Below are 19,654 nucleotides of genomic sequence, written 5' to 3' on the forward strand. Positions count from 1 at the left end.
GTTTCTAATATGGGAAGAGTTATGTTGAGGACTCTGTTCCCCTTCCCCCACAGCCTTGCTCCAGCTGTCATGTGATGCTGAAACTCTCTTTAAAAAGGGCAGGAGCAGAGCGGCCACAGACAGAAGCTGGGAGAGGAGAGACCTTATCAAAACTCTACTGAGTCAATTCTGAAGAGGGTCAGACATCGAAAAGGGATTTGAGTGAAGGGAACGAGAGTGACAGAGAGGGGAAAAGTAAAAGCAACTCAACAGGTTTGGAGTCGCCTGCTTTATTTTTAGAGATGGATTTCCAGCCAAGTATAATTCGAGCATCCAGCACAATGGAGACACTGGAGAAGCAACTAATCTGCCCAATCTGTCTGGAAATGTTTGAAAAGCCGGTGGTGATTCTACCCTGCCAACACAATCTGTGCAGAAAATGTGCCAATGATGTGTTCCAGGTCAGTGTTTAATTAAATGTTGAGCAAGATTGTTTGTTAATCGTAATTTCTTAACAGAGACAGTAACTTTTGAGAAATTAATTATCCCTTCAAATTTTCATTTGAGAGTTCAAAACTTTTGCTGTATTGTAGTCGTTCATGTTGTTAGCCGGTGTTTGTGAGTATGATGAGGCTGGACTATTGATATCCTGTATACCAACTTTATTCCTTCAATTTCTTTTCCAATTTGTCGAAACTGAAAAAGAGTGAAAGTGATTTTTATTTTTCCTTCAAGTCAAATATTCCTGGATAAGCCTGTTATGAAGTGTCTAGAGATGTTTTTCAACATTGAAGGTGTCATATAAATGCCTCATTTTTTGTTTTTGACATCCCTCTACATCATACTCACTAACACACTTGACAGTATCCAGCCTGATTGCAGGAATATCGATTTCTCCTTCTGGTGAATTTTTTCCCACCCTCTCTCCTTTTGTTCTATTCCTCACTCTGGTCTCTTGCCTCTTCTCACCCACCTATCAGCTCTCCTGGGTCACTTTCTCCTTTCCTATCAGAATCCTTCTTCTCCAGCCCTTTACCTTTTCCACCCACTTGGGTTCACCTATCGCCTTCCGGCTCTCCTCCTTCCCCTCCCCCCCACTTTTTTATTCTGGCGTCTTCTCTCTTCCTTTTCAATCCTGAAGAAGTGTCTCAGCCCAAAATGTCGACTGTTTATTAATGTCCCTAGGTGCAGCCTATGACCTGCTGAGTTCCCCCTGCATTTTGTATGTGTAGACTTGCACGTGTTTATGTTCAGAAGGCTGTTCAAGTGCTGCATCCACTTTTCAGCTGGTGCCACACATGTGCCATTTCCAGTATCTTCTAATGGGTGAACTTCTACAGTAAGACCCCATCCCAGGACCTACACATGATCCCTGGTCCACTCACTATTTCCTTTGCACAAAGGCAGGGTATCCTGTTGGAGTACTTTCCCCAAAGCCCCACCAATTCAACTAACTTAATATCAAGTTGCAATCCTGTGATCCCAGGACAACCTTAGGGAAAATAAGGAAAAAAGGAGAGAAAGAAAGTATGATAAAGGAAGATAAAGACAAAAAGATTTCAAGAAGGAAAGATTAGGAAAGAAATGAAAGAAGGAAAGGAAGAAAGGGAAACATCCCACAAACATGAAAAAAATCTGCAGATGCTGGAAATCCAAAGCAACACGTACAGAATGCTGAAGGAATTCAGCAGGACCTGATGAAGGGTCTCAGCCTGAAATGTCGACTGTTTTATTTTTTCATGGATGCTGCCTGGCTTGATGAGTTCCTTCAGCATTTTGTGTGTGTTGCTTAAGACATCTCACAACTTCAGGATGTTCCAAAACCAAGTGGGTGTAAGAAAGGGAACCACCATCCCTCACTTTCTCTGCTACACAGCCTAACTTGTTTTCCTTCTCAGCAGAACTGCTAATTGGTTTCACCTTCAACAGTTGCTGCCTAACAGGCTGAGCTCTTCCAGAATTTCTGTCTTGTTTCTGAATCCAGCATCAGCAATTTGTTTTCCAATTGGGATGTTCCAAATTGTTTTACTGGCAATGAAGCACACTTTTAAAGCATAGCTACATCTGCAGAGCATGATTGCCCACGTCGTAAGACATAGCACATATCGAACGAATATTTGGAGAGACAAATCTTAATAAAGTATTAGTAAAATCCATTACTCTCAAATGAAATAGAACATTTAACCAAATTGTCTTTTTGTTGAAAGCTTTATAAACTTTGAAATAATGTTTTTTGAAATGGGAGAAAATGATTTAGTACTGTGGCACTTCTGATGTAGCATCTTTAAGTTGGGCACTTTGCTGATAATTATATGGACCTATGCTTCGGTTTAGGCTGCAAATCCGTACTGGCAGGGTCGAAGCACGATGATATCTGGAGGCAGATTCAGGTGCCCGTCCTGTCGACATGAAGTTATTCTGGACCGGCATGGGGTATATGGACTACAGAGGAATCTTCTGGTGGAGAACATCATTGATATATACAAGGAAGAGGGCATCAGGTTAGCATTGGTAACTGCTACTGCATGCGCCTGAAGGGGAGGGGAGGGGAGGGCCGGAAGTTTGAGATCACCTATGCTGGGAATTCTTGCTATGACTCATCTCCTACAATCAGTGTCAGGATGTTTTGCCGAGGTATTTGTGGGATACTGCATCCATTTGAGTTAAATAGAGGGGCTTGGTAGTTACTGTAGTCTTCCAGTCAAGCAAGGAAAGAGAGCAGAGTTGTCTGTATCACAGAATACCATTACATTTCACACCACTACTTAGTAATACAGCACTGTGCAAAAGTCTTCGGCACATATACTGAATATAGGTCGTGGGCCCATGACTATTTTACACTGTAGTAATTTTATGTATTGCACTGTACTGCTGTCACAAAAAGCATCAGATGCACAAAGTATTAGATACATAAAGTTTTACAGAATCACAGAGACTGGAGGATTGTGGAATTCCAGAGGATGTGATAGGATGCCATGTAAATGCAATTTTTTCTTTTTGTGTTACCATAAAGAGTACTGGTGCTGAAAATGCCATAGACAAGATAGGGATTTACAATTTTTACAATTAAGCTAACTCACCTCTGAATTGGAAGGCAGTTGGATGTCTGATCTTGGCTGCCACTCTAGTGCACAGATGTTCCACTGCTGGAGGGTTTGCCAATCTGCCCATCACCTTCTTAAAGGGCTGTCAAAATCCCAGGACATTATTTCAAATTTGACAGGACAGTTGTGAAGAGGATATCGCCTCCTGTGGGAGAACCTAGAACTTTGGGTCATCGCTTAAAAATAAGGAAGTGTTTACTTAAGACAGAGATGAGACAAGATGTGGTAAGATAGAGATGATTCCGTTTGGTTGTCATAGCTGGGGGTGGTAATGGGGGCAAGCTCCCATTACCTATTAAATGCTCCCAATGGCATGCACCTCAAATAGCCTCTGACAACCAAGTCCAGCTCCTGGCCTTCATGTGGCTCAGCTACTAAGCCTGGTGGAACCATTTCCACGGACAGCTGAAGGGCTAAAGGTGGGTTACTGGTGCCTTAAAACCAGTCACTTTGGGTAGATGGGTTGGCAACTCATCTAGGAAAAGGAAGACTCTGGTCTCAACCCTCTGCTGCCTTGTGGCTATACCTACTCTTAGGGAATGCTTCAGGAGTAAACCCCAAGGAAGAATCCAGAGCTGGAGTCTCCAAGGCAGTCCTATGTTGAGTTCAACACTGACTGGCAACTCCTGTGATGCTGCTGGTGTCAAACTGTATGATCCCTGGCATTCATGTGGAGTCATCAGCTGCACGGAGAGGGGGAGCCTGCGACTTGGGAAACAGCTTGCTCTCCATATCGTACTGCTCTGGCTTGTGTACCACGTGGACAACTAGGATGCGATATCCATGGTTGAACCTGACCAGCGGAGGTCTCAGATGAGACAATAACTTTTCCCTTGGATGTTAGACCATATAGATAGAGGAGCAGAATTAGGCCATTTGGCCCACTGAGTCTGCTCACCCATTTCATCATGACTGATTCAATGTACCTCTTAGCCCCAACTCCTGCCTTCTCTCCATATCCCCTCAAGCCCAGACTGATCAAGAATCTGTCAACATTTGTGTTAAATATGCATATAAATACCTGGCCTCCACAGTTGCCTGTGGCAAATAATACTGGTCATGTGTCTTTGGAACTTTCTCAATGGAAATGAAAACAGATACTTTGAATATTTTTAAAGCAAAAGTGGACGGATTCTTGACAAATGAGTGGATGAAAGGTTGGTCAGAATTTTAGGTTGCAGTCAGATCAGGGTGATTTTATTGGTGATCAGATCAAATCAGGGTCATTTTACTGGTGATTATATCAGATGCCCAACAGATCTAGTATTGCACTCAGGTTCTTAAGGTTTGTACAAAGTACAGGAAGTTTCTCTCTGATATCCTGGTGAATACTTATCCTGTAATGCACACCATAAAAAAGAGTGAGTACAGCGTCTGGACAGATCAATAACAAAAGCAATATCAATGATGTTTGTGGGAATGATTATCTAAAATGCTGGAGGAGTGCAGCAGGTCAGACAGCATCTATGGAGGGGAATAAACAGGCTGAGACCCTTCATTGCTCTGGATTTCCAGCATCGGCACGATATCTTGTATTTATTGTTGAAATCAGTTGCCTTTTGAGGATGTTACCATGGTGATTACTCTTCAATCTAGTTGACTCCTCTCGGGATCTGTTGACTTCCAATGGTTGTAAAACACTTCATAGCGTTCCAGAGTTATGAAAGAATCTGTACGAATTTTACCTCTATCAAAAGGGCACATTACTGGGCTGCAGTCAGAAACAGGAACATTGAAGGATAATTTCTTCCCTGTGTAAACCTACCGAGGCCAAATTCAGTATCTCAACTGTTAGAGACCAGGAAATTCACCATCTGCCCTGATGAATCTCCTCCAGCCATCTGCTGTCTTCATTTTATTTTAGTTATCTAGAGAGACAGAGCAGAACAGGCTTTTCCGGCATTTTGAGTCCAGCATCCCCAAACAACCATAATTTAACCCTAATCTAATCACAGGATATTTTACAATGACCAATTAATTGACTAACCAGTATGTCTTTGGACTGTGGGAGAAAACCCACACATTCAATGGGAAGGACGTACTGAGACCCCTTACAGATGACACAAGGATTGGACTCTGTATACCAATGCCTGGAGCTGTAACAGCTTTGTCCCAACCACTATGGTGTCCAATATGTAATGCTTCATCAAAGTTCAAAGTAAAATTTATTATCATGATACGTTCATGTCACCACATACAACGCTGAGATTCTTTTTCCTGTGGGCATACTTAGCTAATCTATAGAAGAGCAACTGTAAACAGAATCAATGAAAAACAAACTGTGCAAATGCAAATATAAGCAAATAGCACTAAATAACAAGCATGAAAAAAAACAAGATAAAGGGTCCATAGAGTGAGACCATCAGTTGTAGGAACACCAGAAATAGAATGAGTGTAGTTACCCCATTGTTCAAGAGCCTGATGGTTGAGGGGTAGTAACTGTTCTTGAACCTGGTGGTGTTTGTGAGGCTGTATGCTATGCCACGTGGTGCATACCTTAGGTTAAAATATCAGAAAATTGCATCTTCAGCAGAGCTTTCACTCACCGACAATGTGCAAAGTTATATTCACCTCCATTGCACCTCTGCTCTCAAGTTTATCTGATAAGAGTTTCATATGTAAATGTCAAGTCAGGAAATGTAGAGGAGGCTTGACCCAAAAACAGAGAGTGGAGACGATTTGACAGTGAGTGAAAACTTTAATAATAGACTGCAAAATAACAAGCCATAAGGGGCCAGTGAATGAGGAAGAACAGAAACTAAACACAACAGGTAACAGGGTAAACTTTAGGCAGGGAGGGTGAAAGCTAGGAGCTGGTTTGATGAATGAACAAGGACTGGAGGAGAACTGGGGTCAAGTGAGCTGCAGGTGATGTGTCTGGAAAGAGCAGCCCATGGATCCTAGTAGCTGGGGGGTGCCTGTGTGTGCAGGCTTGGAGGTGTCAGTGCGAGCAGGCCTGGCATGTCAACTCACCTTTATTTAGCCCAGCTATTACTAGATGTACTAGAATTTCCAACCTGCAACTTACCAAGTCAAACAAAACTTGCTGAGCTGTTGGCTTCAAGAAATAATGACCATATTTACTATTGCTATATGTAGTATAATTTATTCACAGTAATAACTTATGCAAAACATTTGGCTTTATACAGTACTGTGCAAAAGTCTTAGGCACATATAGTTTAAGACTTTTGCAAAGTACTGTAGTAATTTTATGTATTGCTCTGTACTGCTGCAGCAAAGAAAAAAGGCATTTCATGACATATATGAATGATGATAAACCTGATTCTGATGTGGGTCTCTATTGTGGATTGAGAGTGGGAAGGGGGCAGGGAGGGGGGAATCACAGATGGAAAAAGGGGAAAGGAGAGAGGAGGGAGTGGGACGCACCAGAGAGACATCCTGTAATGATCAATAAACCAATTGTTTGGAATCAAATGACGTTACTACTTGCCTCAGGGCTGGAAGTTAATTTGCTTCCTTTTGTATTCATTTTCCCCATCAATAAATTACAAATGAATACAAAAGGAGGCAAGTTATGTTCCAGTTATATAGGTCACCTGTGTGCTCAGGTGTGGAGTATAGTGTACAGTAATAACCTGCTTAATTAATAAAGGATGTAAATGCTTTTGAAATACTACAGAATTTCAGGAAACAAAGAGGAGGCATGACCCAAACACAGAGCAGCAGAGACAATTTAGCAGCGGGCAATAATTTTAATAATAATAAACTGTAAAATAACAAGCCACATGGGACCACAAAACATGAGAGAGCAAATACTTAACACACAAGATACCTGAAGGCTAGTAGCAGCTGGTTTAATGGGTGAATGAGGATGGTGGATGGGAGCTGGGTTTAAATAGGCTGCAGGTGATGAGTTGAAAATGAGTGACAGGTGACTCCTGTCGGCTGGGTGGAGCCTCCATGAGCAGGCCTGACACACAAAAGATTTATGAGACTGGCAATTGAACTAAGTAGAATCATCCACTGCAGTGTCTTTGAAAACACTAACAACTGGAATTAGAAGACTGTGTGGAGATTCAGTTAAAACATATAAAATCCTGAGAGTCTTAACAAAGTGAACATGGTTGGACATGGAAGGGATGTTTACTCTTGATGGAGAAAGTGGAATTTGGGTTCACTACTTAAAAATAAGAGGTTACTCATTTAGGATAGAGATGGGGCAAATTACTCTGTCTTGGATAGTTGGGAGTTGGCACTCTCCTCTTCAGAGGGTGGATGAAGCACAGCCTCAAGACAGAGATAGATAGGTTCCCTATAAACAAGAGGTTGAAATGTCACTGGGATTAAGAAAGACTGTGGAGCTAAATTTACAAGCATATCAATCAAGATCTTATTGAATGATAGAGCAGGTGTGAGGGGCCAAGTGGCCTATCCCTCTTCCTTTATCATATATCTACACAAACTTAACGATCAACTTTGAAGCACCTATATCAACTCAATTTGGGATTAACCACAGTTCTTAATACTTGAAATCAAGTATTAAATTGGGATTATCTCCTTGAAGGTCCTTCCTTCTTCTCCGCCCTTTGTTCCTTATTTGTAGCCTTCACTGACTCCCTGAAAACTTTCTCCCTACCTTCCTCCCCTCTCACAATATGCACCTACACCTCTGACTACATCATAAAAGGTTAGCCCTTTTCAACCCATCTTCCAGTTAGTTCATATGTTTACATGTGATGTCCCCACATGTAAACCCTGTTTACCTGTCCCCATGTGATGTTTCACATTAACTGCATCTGATAAACAAAGGTTCCCACAGTGCTCAGGTGTTAAAGAATCAATGTCAGTGACCCGTGTTATGTTTTGTAACTTTTAAATATTAAATTAATTCAAAGGAAGACGTGGAACTCTGAACTGTGAGTCTAGTTCACATTTTTTAAGCGAGGCTCGCACATATCACGTGGTAGTGTGTTGACATATGCAATTAATGTATTTCTACATATAACCCATAATTATTTAAACAAACAAGAATACTTAATCAAACAATATATACACAACAATCTGTTTTACAGCAGTTTAGAAGGAAGAAGGAGTCCTGCACTCATTCTCAAGATCAAACACAAATAGCTATGAATGAAGGAAATTTGAAACTCAAATGGAAAAGCACGATAGAGCCAAGAATATCTGAAAGGAGCAGGATATTTTTGGGTGCATCCACGTGAACAATGTCCATAATCTATGCCTCATTTGGTTTTGCTTTGGACAGATTTGGATGAAGTCAGATAATGATATTGGGGGAACGGAATGAAAAACGATGATTAGAGAGTGAGGTGGAGAGAGACAGGAAAGGGTTAATGGCGAAGCAAAGCCAGGGACCCAAACAAGTTGGTCTGAATTTAATAAGTTTCCTGTGGTTCCTGTGTTTCTTTAAAAAGTAACACGCTGATGGAAATCCATTTCTTTGATATCCAGCAGACCTTTGAAGAAGGGCAACCAGCCCATGTGTGAAGAACATGAGGATGAAAAGATCAACATTTATTGTATGACGTGCCAAGTTCCCACTTGCTCAATGTGCAAGGTGTTCGGTGCTCACAAAGACTGCGAGGTGGCTCCTCTACAGAATGTATTTGAACAACAGAAGGTAAATACCGGCAACTCTGGAGTTTATTTCTTTAAAAACAGCAAATGTAGCTATTATTTGCCTACTTACTTACTGCCCGTTACACCGCCAGTGTTTAGGGCAGCAACGAAGGTCCTCTGTCTCTGTCTATATAGAAGGATTCTTCATTGCTGTTTCCATAATGATTGATTTTTGACCAGTGAGGGTTGTTAGCCCTGAGCTGAACCCCCAAACCTGGAGAATGGGTGGATCACTCTTACCCTTTACCCTTTGACCTATTTGGCATGTGTAACCCTACCAAGAGCTAAATCACAAGGCCTTGACTCCAGCCAACATAGCACTCTGGGTCATTAAGGCGTGCAAGCCTCCAAACTCTTTGACAAGGTCATGGTCCTCTTGGAGGAAATGTAGCTATGCAAGACCATAAAAAGTACATAATCATCAAAGACTATGTCAAAGATCATCAGAAAGTTGTAAAATAACTCCATCATGGGTACTAGCATCTGTAGTATCAAAGACGACTTAAAGGAGCGGTACCTCTGGAAATGGCATTCATCATTAAGGTCCCCACCAGCCAGGACATGCCCCCTTCTCATTGTTACCATCAGGGAGGAGGTACAGGAGCCTGAAGGCACACATTCAGTGATTCAAGAAAGAGCTTCTTCCCCTCTACCATCTGATTTCTAAATGGACATTGAATCCAACACAACCTCAATACCTTTTTTTAAATTGATGTTTTTGCTTATTTTAACTTTATCATTTAATATACATATATAATAACTGTAATTCAGGTTTTTTCCTATATTTTTCATCCCCATTGCATTGTACTGCTGCTGCAAAGTTAACAAATTTCATGACATTCACTGGCAGTAATGAACTTGATTCTGATTATTCCTAGAGGAATAGACTTCAAAAGCAGAGACATTATTGACCACATCGAGGCATATTGTGCTCATTTCAAGTGCTTATGTTATACAAAATTAAGAAATTGAAGGGGGATACATTAACGAAGTAGAGGAAGCTAAGAGAAGAACTAAAATATCTGTTTATCAAATAGTGTACTCTAACCAACTTAGAAGTGCCTGGGCAATGTGGAGTTAACATAGCATTATGCATGAGCCGCCTTGACGTTGAGGCTAATTTTAGTGCAGAAGTGTCGCAGTGCGACAGCTGGAGTGGGGACAGCAGGGAGGAGGAGGAGGAAATTCTTTGGAGCTACAGTGCCCCACTTTTCAGCTTTCCTGCCTGACTACTCTCAGATCAAAGCCACATTACACTTCTTTAGATGTGCTTATGTCTTCTTGCTTTGTTTCAGTCACTACTGCTCAACATAGGTGAGAGTTCAGGCCTTCAGTTGTAATCATCCTGACGTTTTTGGTTCCACTGAAGAAAAACGGAAGCCTAAATATTCTCATACAGTAATATGCAAAAATCTTAGGCACATGTATATATAGCTAAGACTTTAGCATAGTACTGTATTTGTCAACGTGAAATAGAGAGCGAGTTAGTAAATCTGGTGGGAGCAATGATGTTGGAAATGAGGGTGGGGCGCCGCGGGAGGGGTGGCAGAGAAGGGGTGCCAGGGCATGGGTGACGTGGGTGCAGACACACACAGCCCTCAGACACCAGGCGAGGTCATTTGATTCCTAGCAATTAGTTTATTGATCATTACAGAATATCCCTCTGGTGCTTCCTGCCCCCTTCCCACTCAACCCACAATAGAAACCCACATCAGAATCAGGTTTATCATCACTCACATACGTCATGAATTTTTTTGCGGCAGCAGTACAGTGCAATACATAAATAACTACAGTACTGTGCAAAATTCTTAAGCACCCTAGCCATTTCCCTGTGTCTAGTACTTCTGCTCAGTACTGTAGGTAAAGAGCAGGTGGATAGGATTCAGGGCCAAAGGTACTGACTTAAGTTTTTCCTGTCCTGAACGGTATCACAAGGAGGCAGAGCAGGAAGTAATTAAGTTAAGTTTTTTTAATGTGTACTTATATCACTGTGCCTCTAAATCTCCTTGTGCCTGTAAATCCCAGGGAAGATCTACTCATCAGTCCATTCAGTACAGGAATGGAGCTGTTACTGAGCACTTCCCTGGCACAGTTCGATGTAACGTGGAGGTGTGAGTTACTTTTTACAGCATCCCCTGGTGACCTCAGAGCTCATCGCCCACTTTCCAAATGGACGATGCACAACAACTCAGTATTCCAGGCTAATAAGACTTTTTTCCTGAAAAAATGGTCCTTCATTTAAAATATGTAATTCGGCCTCAAAGACATTAATGTTTTTTGCAACACATAGGACAACTGAAAAGAAAATTCTCTGCCAAAGCGGCCAGACTCATCTTTTGCAGCTGTGGGAATAGATAGAACCCAGTGAGATGTAGTGATATTTTAATACCCCTGCTTGGTACACAGCTTGATGCACCCATGTGTAAAGAGGAGCATCAGGATGCTTTTCAAATGCCATGCTCTCTGTCGATCAAGATGATATGATAAAATCATTCTGTTCTTTGTTAATGGTAACAACACAAGCATACATTTTAAGAATGTATTCTTCCCAATGCTCCAAATCATCTGAGTCAATTTCTTTAGCCAGAGGGTGGTGAATCTGTGGAATTCTTTGTCACAGTTGGTGGTGGAAACGAAGTCTTTACATATATTTAAGTTGATAGATTCTTGATTGGTTGCGGCATGAAGGGATAGGGGATAAGGCAGGAAATTGGACTGGGAGGAAAATTGGATCAGCCGTGATGAATTGGCGGAGAAGAATCGATGGGCCAAATGGCCTGATTCTGCTCCTATATCTTAAGGTCTTACGGTGATAGATTCAATCCTGTGTGACACCATGTAAGTAGTTATAAAATAAAATTGCAACTAATTCACATGAGGGACAATTAAGCAAAACGTTACATTGAAATCTATCCTTAAGCTCCGTTTTTCCAATTGAATAAAATATTATAAAGTGTAAGTGACTTTTAATTCCACAAGATGAGGCAGTCTTGATTTCTTTTTAAACAATCAAAGTTCAAAGTAAATTTACTTTCAACAAACATATATGTCACCATATACAATCATGAGATTAATTTTCTTGTGGGCATACTCAATACATTTATTGAATAAAAACCATACCAGAATCAATGAAAGTGCGCCCAACTTGGGCATTCAACAACAGCGCAGAAGACAACAAGCTGTACAAATACAAAAAGAAAGAAAGAATAATAATAAATAAACAAGCAATAAATGAGATGACGAGTCCTTGTAAGTGAGTTCATTCATTTATCAGTCATTCTGAGGTGATTTTTTTTTTCATGTTTGCACAGACTGAGCTAGCTGATGGGGTTGCGATGCTTGTGGCTGGCAATGACAGGGTTAATGCCATCACAGACCAGTTGGAGGAGACGTGCAAAAGAATTGAGGTATGGAGAAGCCAATAGAAAACTTTCAGCACTGCATCCCTTAAATAGATGCCTGTCGTCTTCCCTACTTCCATGGCGACAGCTAATCTCAATACCAGTAGCATTCTGCATAGTTCTTCACAACTCTTCCAAAATAGACCATGTAAATTAATCCTGTTTATAAAAAAAATTCAAGGGATTGGGAATGCGAATTCAGCATGTTAATCAACTTCCTTTCAGAACTCCTATAGTATGCTGAGATGATAAGATTTGCTTACATAAACACTTAGCTTTAATTCCCTTGCTAAATTTAAAACTCTCCTCCTGCCAAAACAGCTTCTTTAATACTCGCCTTTAAAATTATCTCTTCACTTTTGGTTGTTGTCTTAATACCTCCTTAGATAATATGCTTCTAGTTATTAGAAGGTGAAATCGTCAGTACATCATTTGTTATGAGGTTATGGTTAACCATTTCACAAGTGTTCACCCATGGAGAAAAACTGCTATTGTAAGTTTGTAGTGAGTTAATTCTCGCCGTCTCTCACTGGGAAGAACAGGTGATGAGGCAGCTGTGTCTGGAGGAACTCTGTAGATCAGGCAGCATCAATAGAAAGAGTTGATGTTTCGAGTCAAGACTCTTCATCAGGACTGGAAAGGAAGGATGAAAAAGTCAGAATAAGAAAGTGGTGGGGGAGGGGAAGGGGTACAAACTAGGAGGTGGCAGGTGAAGCTAGGTGAGAGGTGAAGGGAGGTGGGCAAGAAGTGAGAAACTGGATGGTGATAGGTAGAAAAGGTAAATGTCTGAAGATGAAGGAGTCTGATAGGAGGGGGGAGTGGTACATGGGAGAAAGGGAATGAGGAGGGGCAACAAAGGGAGGTGTTAGACAGATGAAAAGAAGTGGTGCGAGGGGGGTCAGAATTAGGAATGGAAAAGGAGAGAAGGGGGAGGGGGCAGAAATCGATGTTCATTCCATCGGGTTGGAGCCCAAATGGAATATGAGGAGTTGCTCCTCTAACCTGAGAGTGGGCTCATTGCAAAAGTAGAGGAGGTCATGCCAGAATGGGAATGGGGAGTGGGATTTAAATGTCAGGAAAGCATGATGCCCATTTCTGGTGAAAATCTGAGTGCACCCTCTCTCATTATCAACTGATTCAACGGGCAGAACTGGTCAAGTGGCCCAGTTCAGATGCCATTAGTATGGAGCTTTGGATTAGATTGGGTATCAGACTCCTTCTTCTCCAGCCCTTTACCTTCCAGGTTTCACCTATCACCTTCCAGCTATCCTCCTTCCCCTACCCCTACATTTTTATTCTGCCAACTTCTCCATTCCTTTCCCGTCCTGAAGAAGGGTCTCAGCCCAAATCATCAACTGTTTATTCTTTTCCATTGATGCTGCCTGAGGTGCAGAGTTCCTCCAGCATTTTGTGTCTATAGTCTGGTCCTCTTGGAGGAACTGTATGGGTAATGCCCATTAATTTTCAGTCTGATCATGGCTGTCAAGAGGGCAAAAGCTATGGTTACTTCTAATATCAAAGGAACACAGCCTCTGTTGGAAAGGGCTTCCCTTCTATTGAGTAGTGATGGTAAACACATCCTCGTGTTCACAAGTAGTAAAGTTATTTTTTCTTTGTTTATTTCTCCAGGAGAACAGCAGACACCAGAAAAACCTGCTCATGGAGCAGTTTGATAATTTATATCGCATCTTGGAAGAAAGGAAGAAGCACATGATACAAACAATTACCAAAGAACAGGAAGAGAAAATGACATTCATCAAAGACCTGATCAAGCAATACAAAGAACATCTGGAGGGCTCCTCCAAGTTGGTGGAGAATGCCATTCAATTCATGGAAGAACCTGGAATTACAACCTTTCTTGTTGTAAGAGACACTTGTGTATATCTTTCCCTGAATATATTGATCAATGTAATCCCGCCTTCAATAACACAGATTGATAAATGACTTCTGTAGTGTTCATTGGCAATAGTTTTGTATAATACATCATGACATTGAACATTGAACGTAAAAACAGTGGAGATGAAAAGCAGCATAGTGTTGGCCTCCAGCTGATCTCCTCCCTCTACTCCTCAATTCCCATCCTGAAGAAGGGTCTCAGCTTGAAACATGATGTTTATTTGTTTCCATAGATGCTACCTAACCAGCTGAGTTTCTCCAGCATTATGTGTGTGTTGCTTTGGATTTCCAGCAGCTGCAGACGTTCTCGTGTTTAAAATAAATCTGTTGCAGTCCGCACAAACCCTTAGAAATTCTCAGCTCTCAAATGGCATAAAAACCTTTCCCTGGGTGTACACCATTACACTCAAATTCCAACTTGCTGATGTCACTCCTAATGCTGGAGAGAGGTCCCAATTCTAATCCATTACCAAAGGCAATAAATTACTGATTGGATCAAAATTGGGATATATCCTCACGTGGATATTATTTTGTTTAAGTTCTGATTGAGAAGCTGGATTGGTTTAATTTCAATAAGACTAGTTGCTTACTCTTGCAGTTAAACTTTAGTTAAACTTACAGATTTCACTTTTCAGACAATAGAAGAAACAAAAGAGAATGCACTGATTGGCATAATTTTCTATTGCATGATAGAACAATGGGATTATCCAAAATTCTAATCATAATTTCTTTATCTTTTTGCAGAATGCAAAGAAACTCTTAGAAAAGTAAGTATCCATGAGTTTTGTTACTTTGAAATGATTATACTTCAGTATCTCTTAGCTTTTTGAAAGCTTGACTTGTATTAAAAAATATCTGTTAGATCAATTACTTATTACCTGGAACTCAGCCCCAATTATCTCCCCACTCCAATATCCATTTTGTTGAAGCTGTGCACCTAATGAATAACAGAATCATCTGGGCATTGTTAGCGTTGCCCTGCTCTTCTCCTGAAGACTAAATTGGATTTTCAGATCTATTTTTGTTCTACTAACCCTTTATATTCCTTTATTTCTCAAATCACTTGTGTTCAAACTTACTGAATTTAAATCAAATTTCAGAATCACTGACGCCTCCAGAACCTCCCATATTCCAAAGCACGAAGATGGGTTTGAGAACATGGACCATTTTTCTGTGAATCTGGAACTGGTAGAGGAAGCACTGAAAAATATTGCATTTGCAACAGGTACGCTGACTTCAGACATCGTCATTGGCAAGAATAAATAGTTTAAAAGCATAATCTAGAAACACCAAGCTTGGAAAGTTGACTGATAGATCTCAATATTTTCCCTCCAGAAGAAGATGAAACTGAAGATGTGGAGACCGAGGATGAAGATGATGATCAAGCTGATGGTGAGAAAAATTGATGATTGAATTTGGGTAGAACTGGCTCTAAGTTTACCCCAGTACATTTGGCAATTAAACCTAGAAAGAACCTAAAAGATAAATCCAGTGCATTGAGATCATTATCAATATAACTAAGCAAGCAAGGTGTTCTCATTCAGTGGGTCCTCATAGTTGACTTTCACTTTACATTTTCCATAAAGTGAAATTCATCCAAAACTGCCACTATCTCATACTATTCTACCCAGTCATCCACCACAGTCTCATTTCCTCCCTATCACTGTAAATTCATCCAGCTTACAAATTGCTTGGTTTAACCACCGTGGCCAGTCAGAGTGAGGGAAGGGATAATGGTTAATACTCATTAGCATGGCATGGATAGTAACTCTTCCTTCACTTCTTCTCCCCTTGAAATGCTGCTTTTGGCTTAAATGTGAGTCTACCTGGCCTCCTGGCACCAGTTACTCAATACAGCTTGAACCATCCTTGGCACACGTGGGTCACTTGCAGTGTTGACTCGACAGAAGAACTCTTGGTCTTCATTCCTGAAACTATGTTCAGCCTGCCAAGCCCATTGGAATCTCGTTTTTAACAGGCCAATTATTTAGTTAAAATTATGAAATAGACAAATGACCTCGTCAAATAATGTCACAAATCTCATATAAAAATAAGAAAAGCTTGCAAATGTTATGGAGGAGTGATAGAAATTAACCATACTGTAACATTTGTCCTGTTTATAATGAGGCCCTCTGTTGGTCATAGTACATCCTGGCTGTCTATGTGATACACAGGGCAGTATGATATGGTGAGCAAGCATTGCCAGTGCAAAGGCTCTCCCTCTCTAAAGGCATAGCAGAGACTGTTAAAGTTTGGCACCAGCGGTATTGCAGGAGTTGCCAAACTGTATGTAGGACTGCCTTAGGGACTCCACCTCCAGAGTTTTCCTCAGTATTTACTCCCTAAGCCTCTTTCATGAGAGGGTGTAGCCGTGAGGCAGGAGAGATTTGAGATCAGAGTTTTCCTTCTCCTAGTTGAGCTGCCCATCATGGCTGATGAGCCTCATCTGCCTGAAGCGACTGGTTTTCAGGTGCCAATAACCCTCCTTTGTCCCTTCTCATGTCAGTAGAAACAGTTCTGTCAGGCTTAGTAGCTAAGCCACACACGAAGGCCAGGAGCATCTAATAGTTAGTGGGAGCTTATCCTGCAGCTATGACAGCCTTAAGAAACCATAGATTACAAATGCATCTCATTATAATCTATGGTGTGGAAAATTTGAAACCATTGTTTGATTGATGCCATTACTATGGGCATCTCTTCAACACTGAAACTTGTGGCTGCTGTGGGTTTGAAGCTCATTATTTATTGACACCTTGGCCAATAGAAGGTTACCTCAAATGGCATACGTGTCCAGGGATTGAACAAATACAACATATTGTTGGATAGGGAGGGTGGGTTTGACAGTGTCTCTGAGACATCAGGAAAATCTGTGATTATTGGCTGACACCTTCAGGAAAACATCCAACTGAAGTTGACTACCACAACCAAGGAAAGATCAAGGTGTTTATAGGAGGAGCGCTGAGTATTGGTGGGAATGCAGATGAGATATCACAATAGTTATATATTTATCTTATGTTTGCTCCCACAGATCAGCAGTGATATTGCCTTTGCAGTGACAAACCTTTGATACTTTGCCTTAAGACTTCAAGCACCTCGAAGGTGGAATATCTTGTGTGAATATTTCCGATTGGCCTGGCTCTAAATCACAGGCAGCTCAGGCAGAAGACAAATTTGATCAACAAACTCCTTTTTGTTCATAAAACATTTATAAAAGAAACAAAAAATGTTTTTATAATGGGGCAAAATGGATGGTTTTGTACCTTTTGTATTTTTTTGTACATGATACAGAGATTCATTGTAATTTTTAAAGCATTTTAGGGTTTAGTAGTTTACAGCACACTACTCCATTTGCTTTTTAGCTTGATCATTGTTATTTAAAAATTGATGCCAACCCATGCTGTTTAAACTGTTAAAATTAAAAGCCTCCCTGGGAAACACTCAGGTGAGGCTTAACACAGGACAGGTATAAGGAACGAAAGCACAAAATAAATATTGAAATACGGGATAGCAGTTTTCAATTTAAAGTCACTGAATATTGATAACTTGAAATTAAAAAGATGGGAATTAATATAATTACACAACTGATCGGATATTATGTGTAAGTGTGAGAGCAAGCTCAATGGGCCAGATAGCCTACTCCTGCTCCTATTTCTTATGTTTCTGACGCAGGTGATTCCTACAAACTCCGTTTGAAGTTCCATTTTGCTTGTTGCTTCATGCCTGTATGTTTGAATTTATTGAATGTAAATAAACTTATTTATATGACGTCCTGTGGTTTAGCCTAATTTTTTTGTGGTTTTCTTGTGTACAAGACCGTTTCCAGTTCTCTCCTTCTTCCTTAAAAACTGATCTGTGTTGAGGCAATATGACAGATGTAGTAACCACTGGCACAGCAATCTGTCTGCAGTGACGGTTCTGTGAACCGATCATATTTGTTGTTTAGAGATACAGCATGGAATAAATCCTTCTGGCTTTTCAAGCTGAACTACCTGCTAACACTCCCCACCCCCCGATTTAACCCTAGCCTAATCACAGGACAATTTACATTGACCAATTAACCTACTAACTGCTACGTCTTTGGACTGAGAGGAAATTGAAACAATTGGGGAAGACCCACACATTTCACAGGGAGGAGTGTACAGACTCCTTACAGAGGAATCCCCATAGCATGAATACTGATTTCTCCTTTCAGAAAAAAATGCTTCCCTCCCACCACTCCCCTCTTTATCAATTCTCTACTCTGGCCTTTTACCCCTTCTCACCTGCTTATCGCCTTACCTGGGTACCCCTCCCCCTTCTGTTCCTCTTGTGATTTACTCTCCGCTCCTATCAGATTCCTCCTTCTCCAGCCCTTTACCTTTCCCACCCACCTGGCTTCACCCATCACCTTCCACCTTCACCTAGCCCCCACCTTTTCATTCTGGCATCTTCCCCCTTCCTTTCCAGTCCTGATGAAGGCTTTCAGCCCAAAATGTTGACTGTTTATTCATTTCTATAGATGCTACCTGACCTGCTGAGTTTGTGTGTGTTGCTTTGGATTTCCAGCATCTGCAGACTTTCTCACTTTCACTTTACAGAGGATTGTGGGATTGAACTCTGAACTCCAATGCCCCATGCACATAGTGCCACATCAACCATTACACTATTCTGGTGACCAGTCCTTATATTGAGATCCACATTCCTGAAAACAAGGGGCTGAATTTGCTGTCAAACACCAGGCAAAATTAATGGCACTATTGTTGTATAAATAACCTAGAAATATTTCTCTGAGAAGGACTGCCGTACAAGACATGAATTGCTACACCACTGCACTGACTGCTCTGTAGGAAAGTTCTTATCCTTAACTTCTCTGTGACTTTGAAGTAATCGCTATATTTAGGTACTAAGCAGACTTACCACTGAAAGTTTTGGCTGGAATTTAAGTGTACATGTATCTAATGGTAAAATAATGTCCCTGTGTTGCCATTCAAAGCCTCCAACCTAAAATGTAAGCAACGGGAATTCAGAATGTTTTGTTTACTAATGCATTAAATTGTAAAACATTAGGCTTCATGGCTTTTTCTTACTTTTACACTCTGCCTTTTTAATTTTTAAGCTGAGTCTTGGTTAATACCCAAGCTCCCTCTCCTCTATTTCTCTTTCTGTACTTGAATTATTTCACTTGATATTTTTCTGCCCATTCTGTAGTCCCAAACTTTTCTGATGACCCTGTTTTCTCATTGCCATTCCCGAGCTCAAACTGCTATCAAATGAGGGAGCAATTTTTAAGCAGAACAATGAAGGAAAATACTCTGATTCTGATGCCCATTCCCATTCCGATGTGTCAGTCCACTCTCAGAGTGTTGGAGCAACACCTTATATTCCATCTGGGTAGCCTTCTGTGAACCAATTCACCCCACCCCCCTCTTCGTCTGTTCCCCACTCTGATCTTTTACCTGCCCCCTTTGGTCCCCTCCGCCTTCATTTCTCCTATTATCCACTCTCCTCTCCTATCAGATTCCCTCTTCTTCAACCCTTGACCTTTCCCTGTCCTCCTGGCTTCACCTATCAATTTCCAGCTAGCCGCCTTCCCCTCTCCCCTCCCCTTTTTATTCTGGCATCTTCCCCCTTCCTTCTCAGTCCAGAAGAAGGGTCTCAGCCCGAAACATCGACTGTTTGTTTATTTCCATTGAT

The 19,654-nt window shown here is 41.1% G+C and overlaps 1 protein-coding gene across 2 annotated transcripts; it reads left to right on the forward strand.

Annotated features, from left to right (window-relative positions):
- The first annotated feature begins 211 nt into the window (after positions 1-211).
- On the forward strand, positions 212-18,008 carry LOC132383578 (E3 ubiquitin-protein ligase TRIM63-like). Of its 2 annotated transcripts, none has more exons than XM_059954722.1 (9): positions 212-440; positions 2,314-2,480; positions 8,517-8,685; positions 11,996-12,091; positions 13,715-13,948; positions 14,726-14,748; positions 15,082-15,206; positions 15,317-15,373; positions 17,010-18,008. In XM_059954722.1, the coding sequence occupies exons 1-9, from the start codon at positions 282-284 to the stop codon at positions 17,018-17,020; spliced, it is 1,041 nt and encodes a 346-aa protein (XP_059810705.1). In that variant the 5' UTR covers positions 212-281; the 3' UTR covers positions 17,021-18,008. The 2 variants fall into 2 exon arrangements, with proteins under 2 accessions (XP_059810705.1, XP_059810706.1); XM_059954723.1 differs by having other exon boundaries at positions 8,520-8,685.
- Positions 18,009-19,654: the final 1,646 nt, after the last annotated feature.

Source organism: Hypanus sabinus, chromosome 30, assembly GCF_030144855.1.
Source record: "Hypanus sabinus isolate sHypSab1 chromosome 30, sHypSab1.hap1, whole genome shotgun sequence".
Taxonomy (NCBI): Eukaryota; Metazoa; Chordata; class Chondrichthyes; order Myliobatiformes; family Dasyatidae; genus Hypanus; species Hypanus sabinus.

Bases quoted from the DNA above. Each gene is read 5' to 3' on its own strand.
- LOC132383578 (XM_059954722.1), top strand. From the start codon at position 282: ATGGATTTCCAGCCAAGTATAATTCGAGCATCCAGCACAATGGAGACA. The intron at 2,481-8,516 runs GTTAGCATTGGT...TTTGATATCCAG, and splicing joins TACAAGGAAGAGGGCATCAG to CAGACCTTTGAAGAAGGGCA. The intron at 12,092-13,714 runs GTATGGAGAAGC...TTATTTCTCCAG, and splicing joins AGACGTGCAAAAGAATTGAG to GAGAACAGCAGACACCAGAA.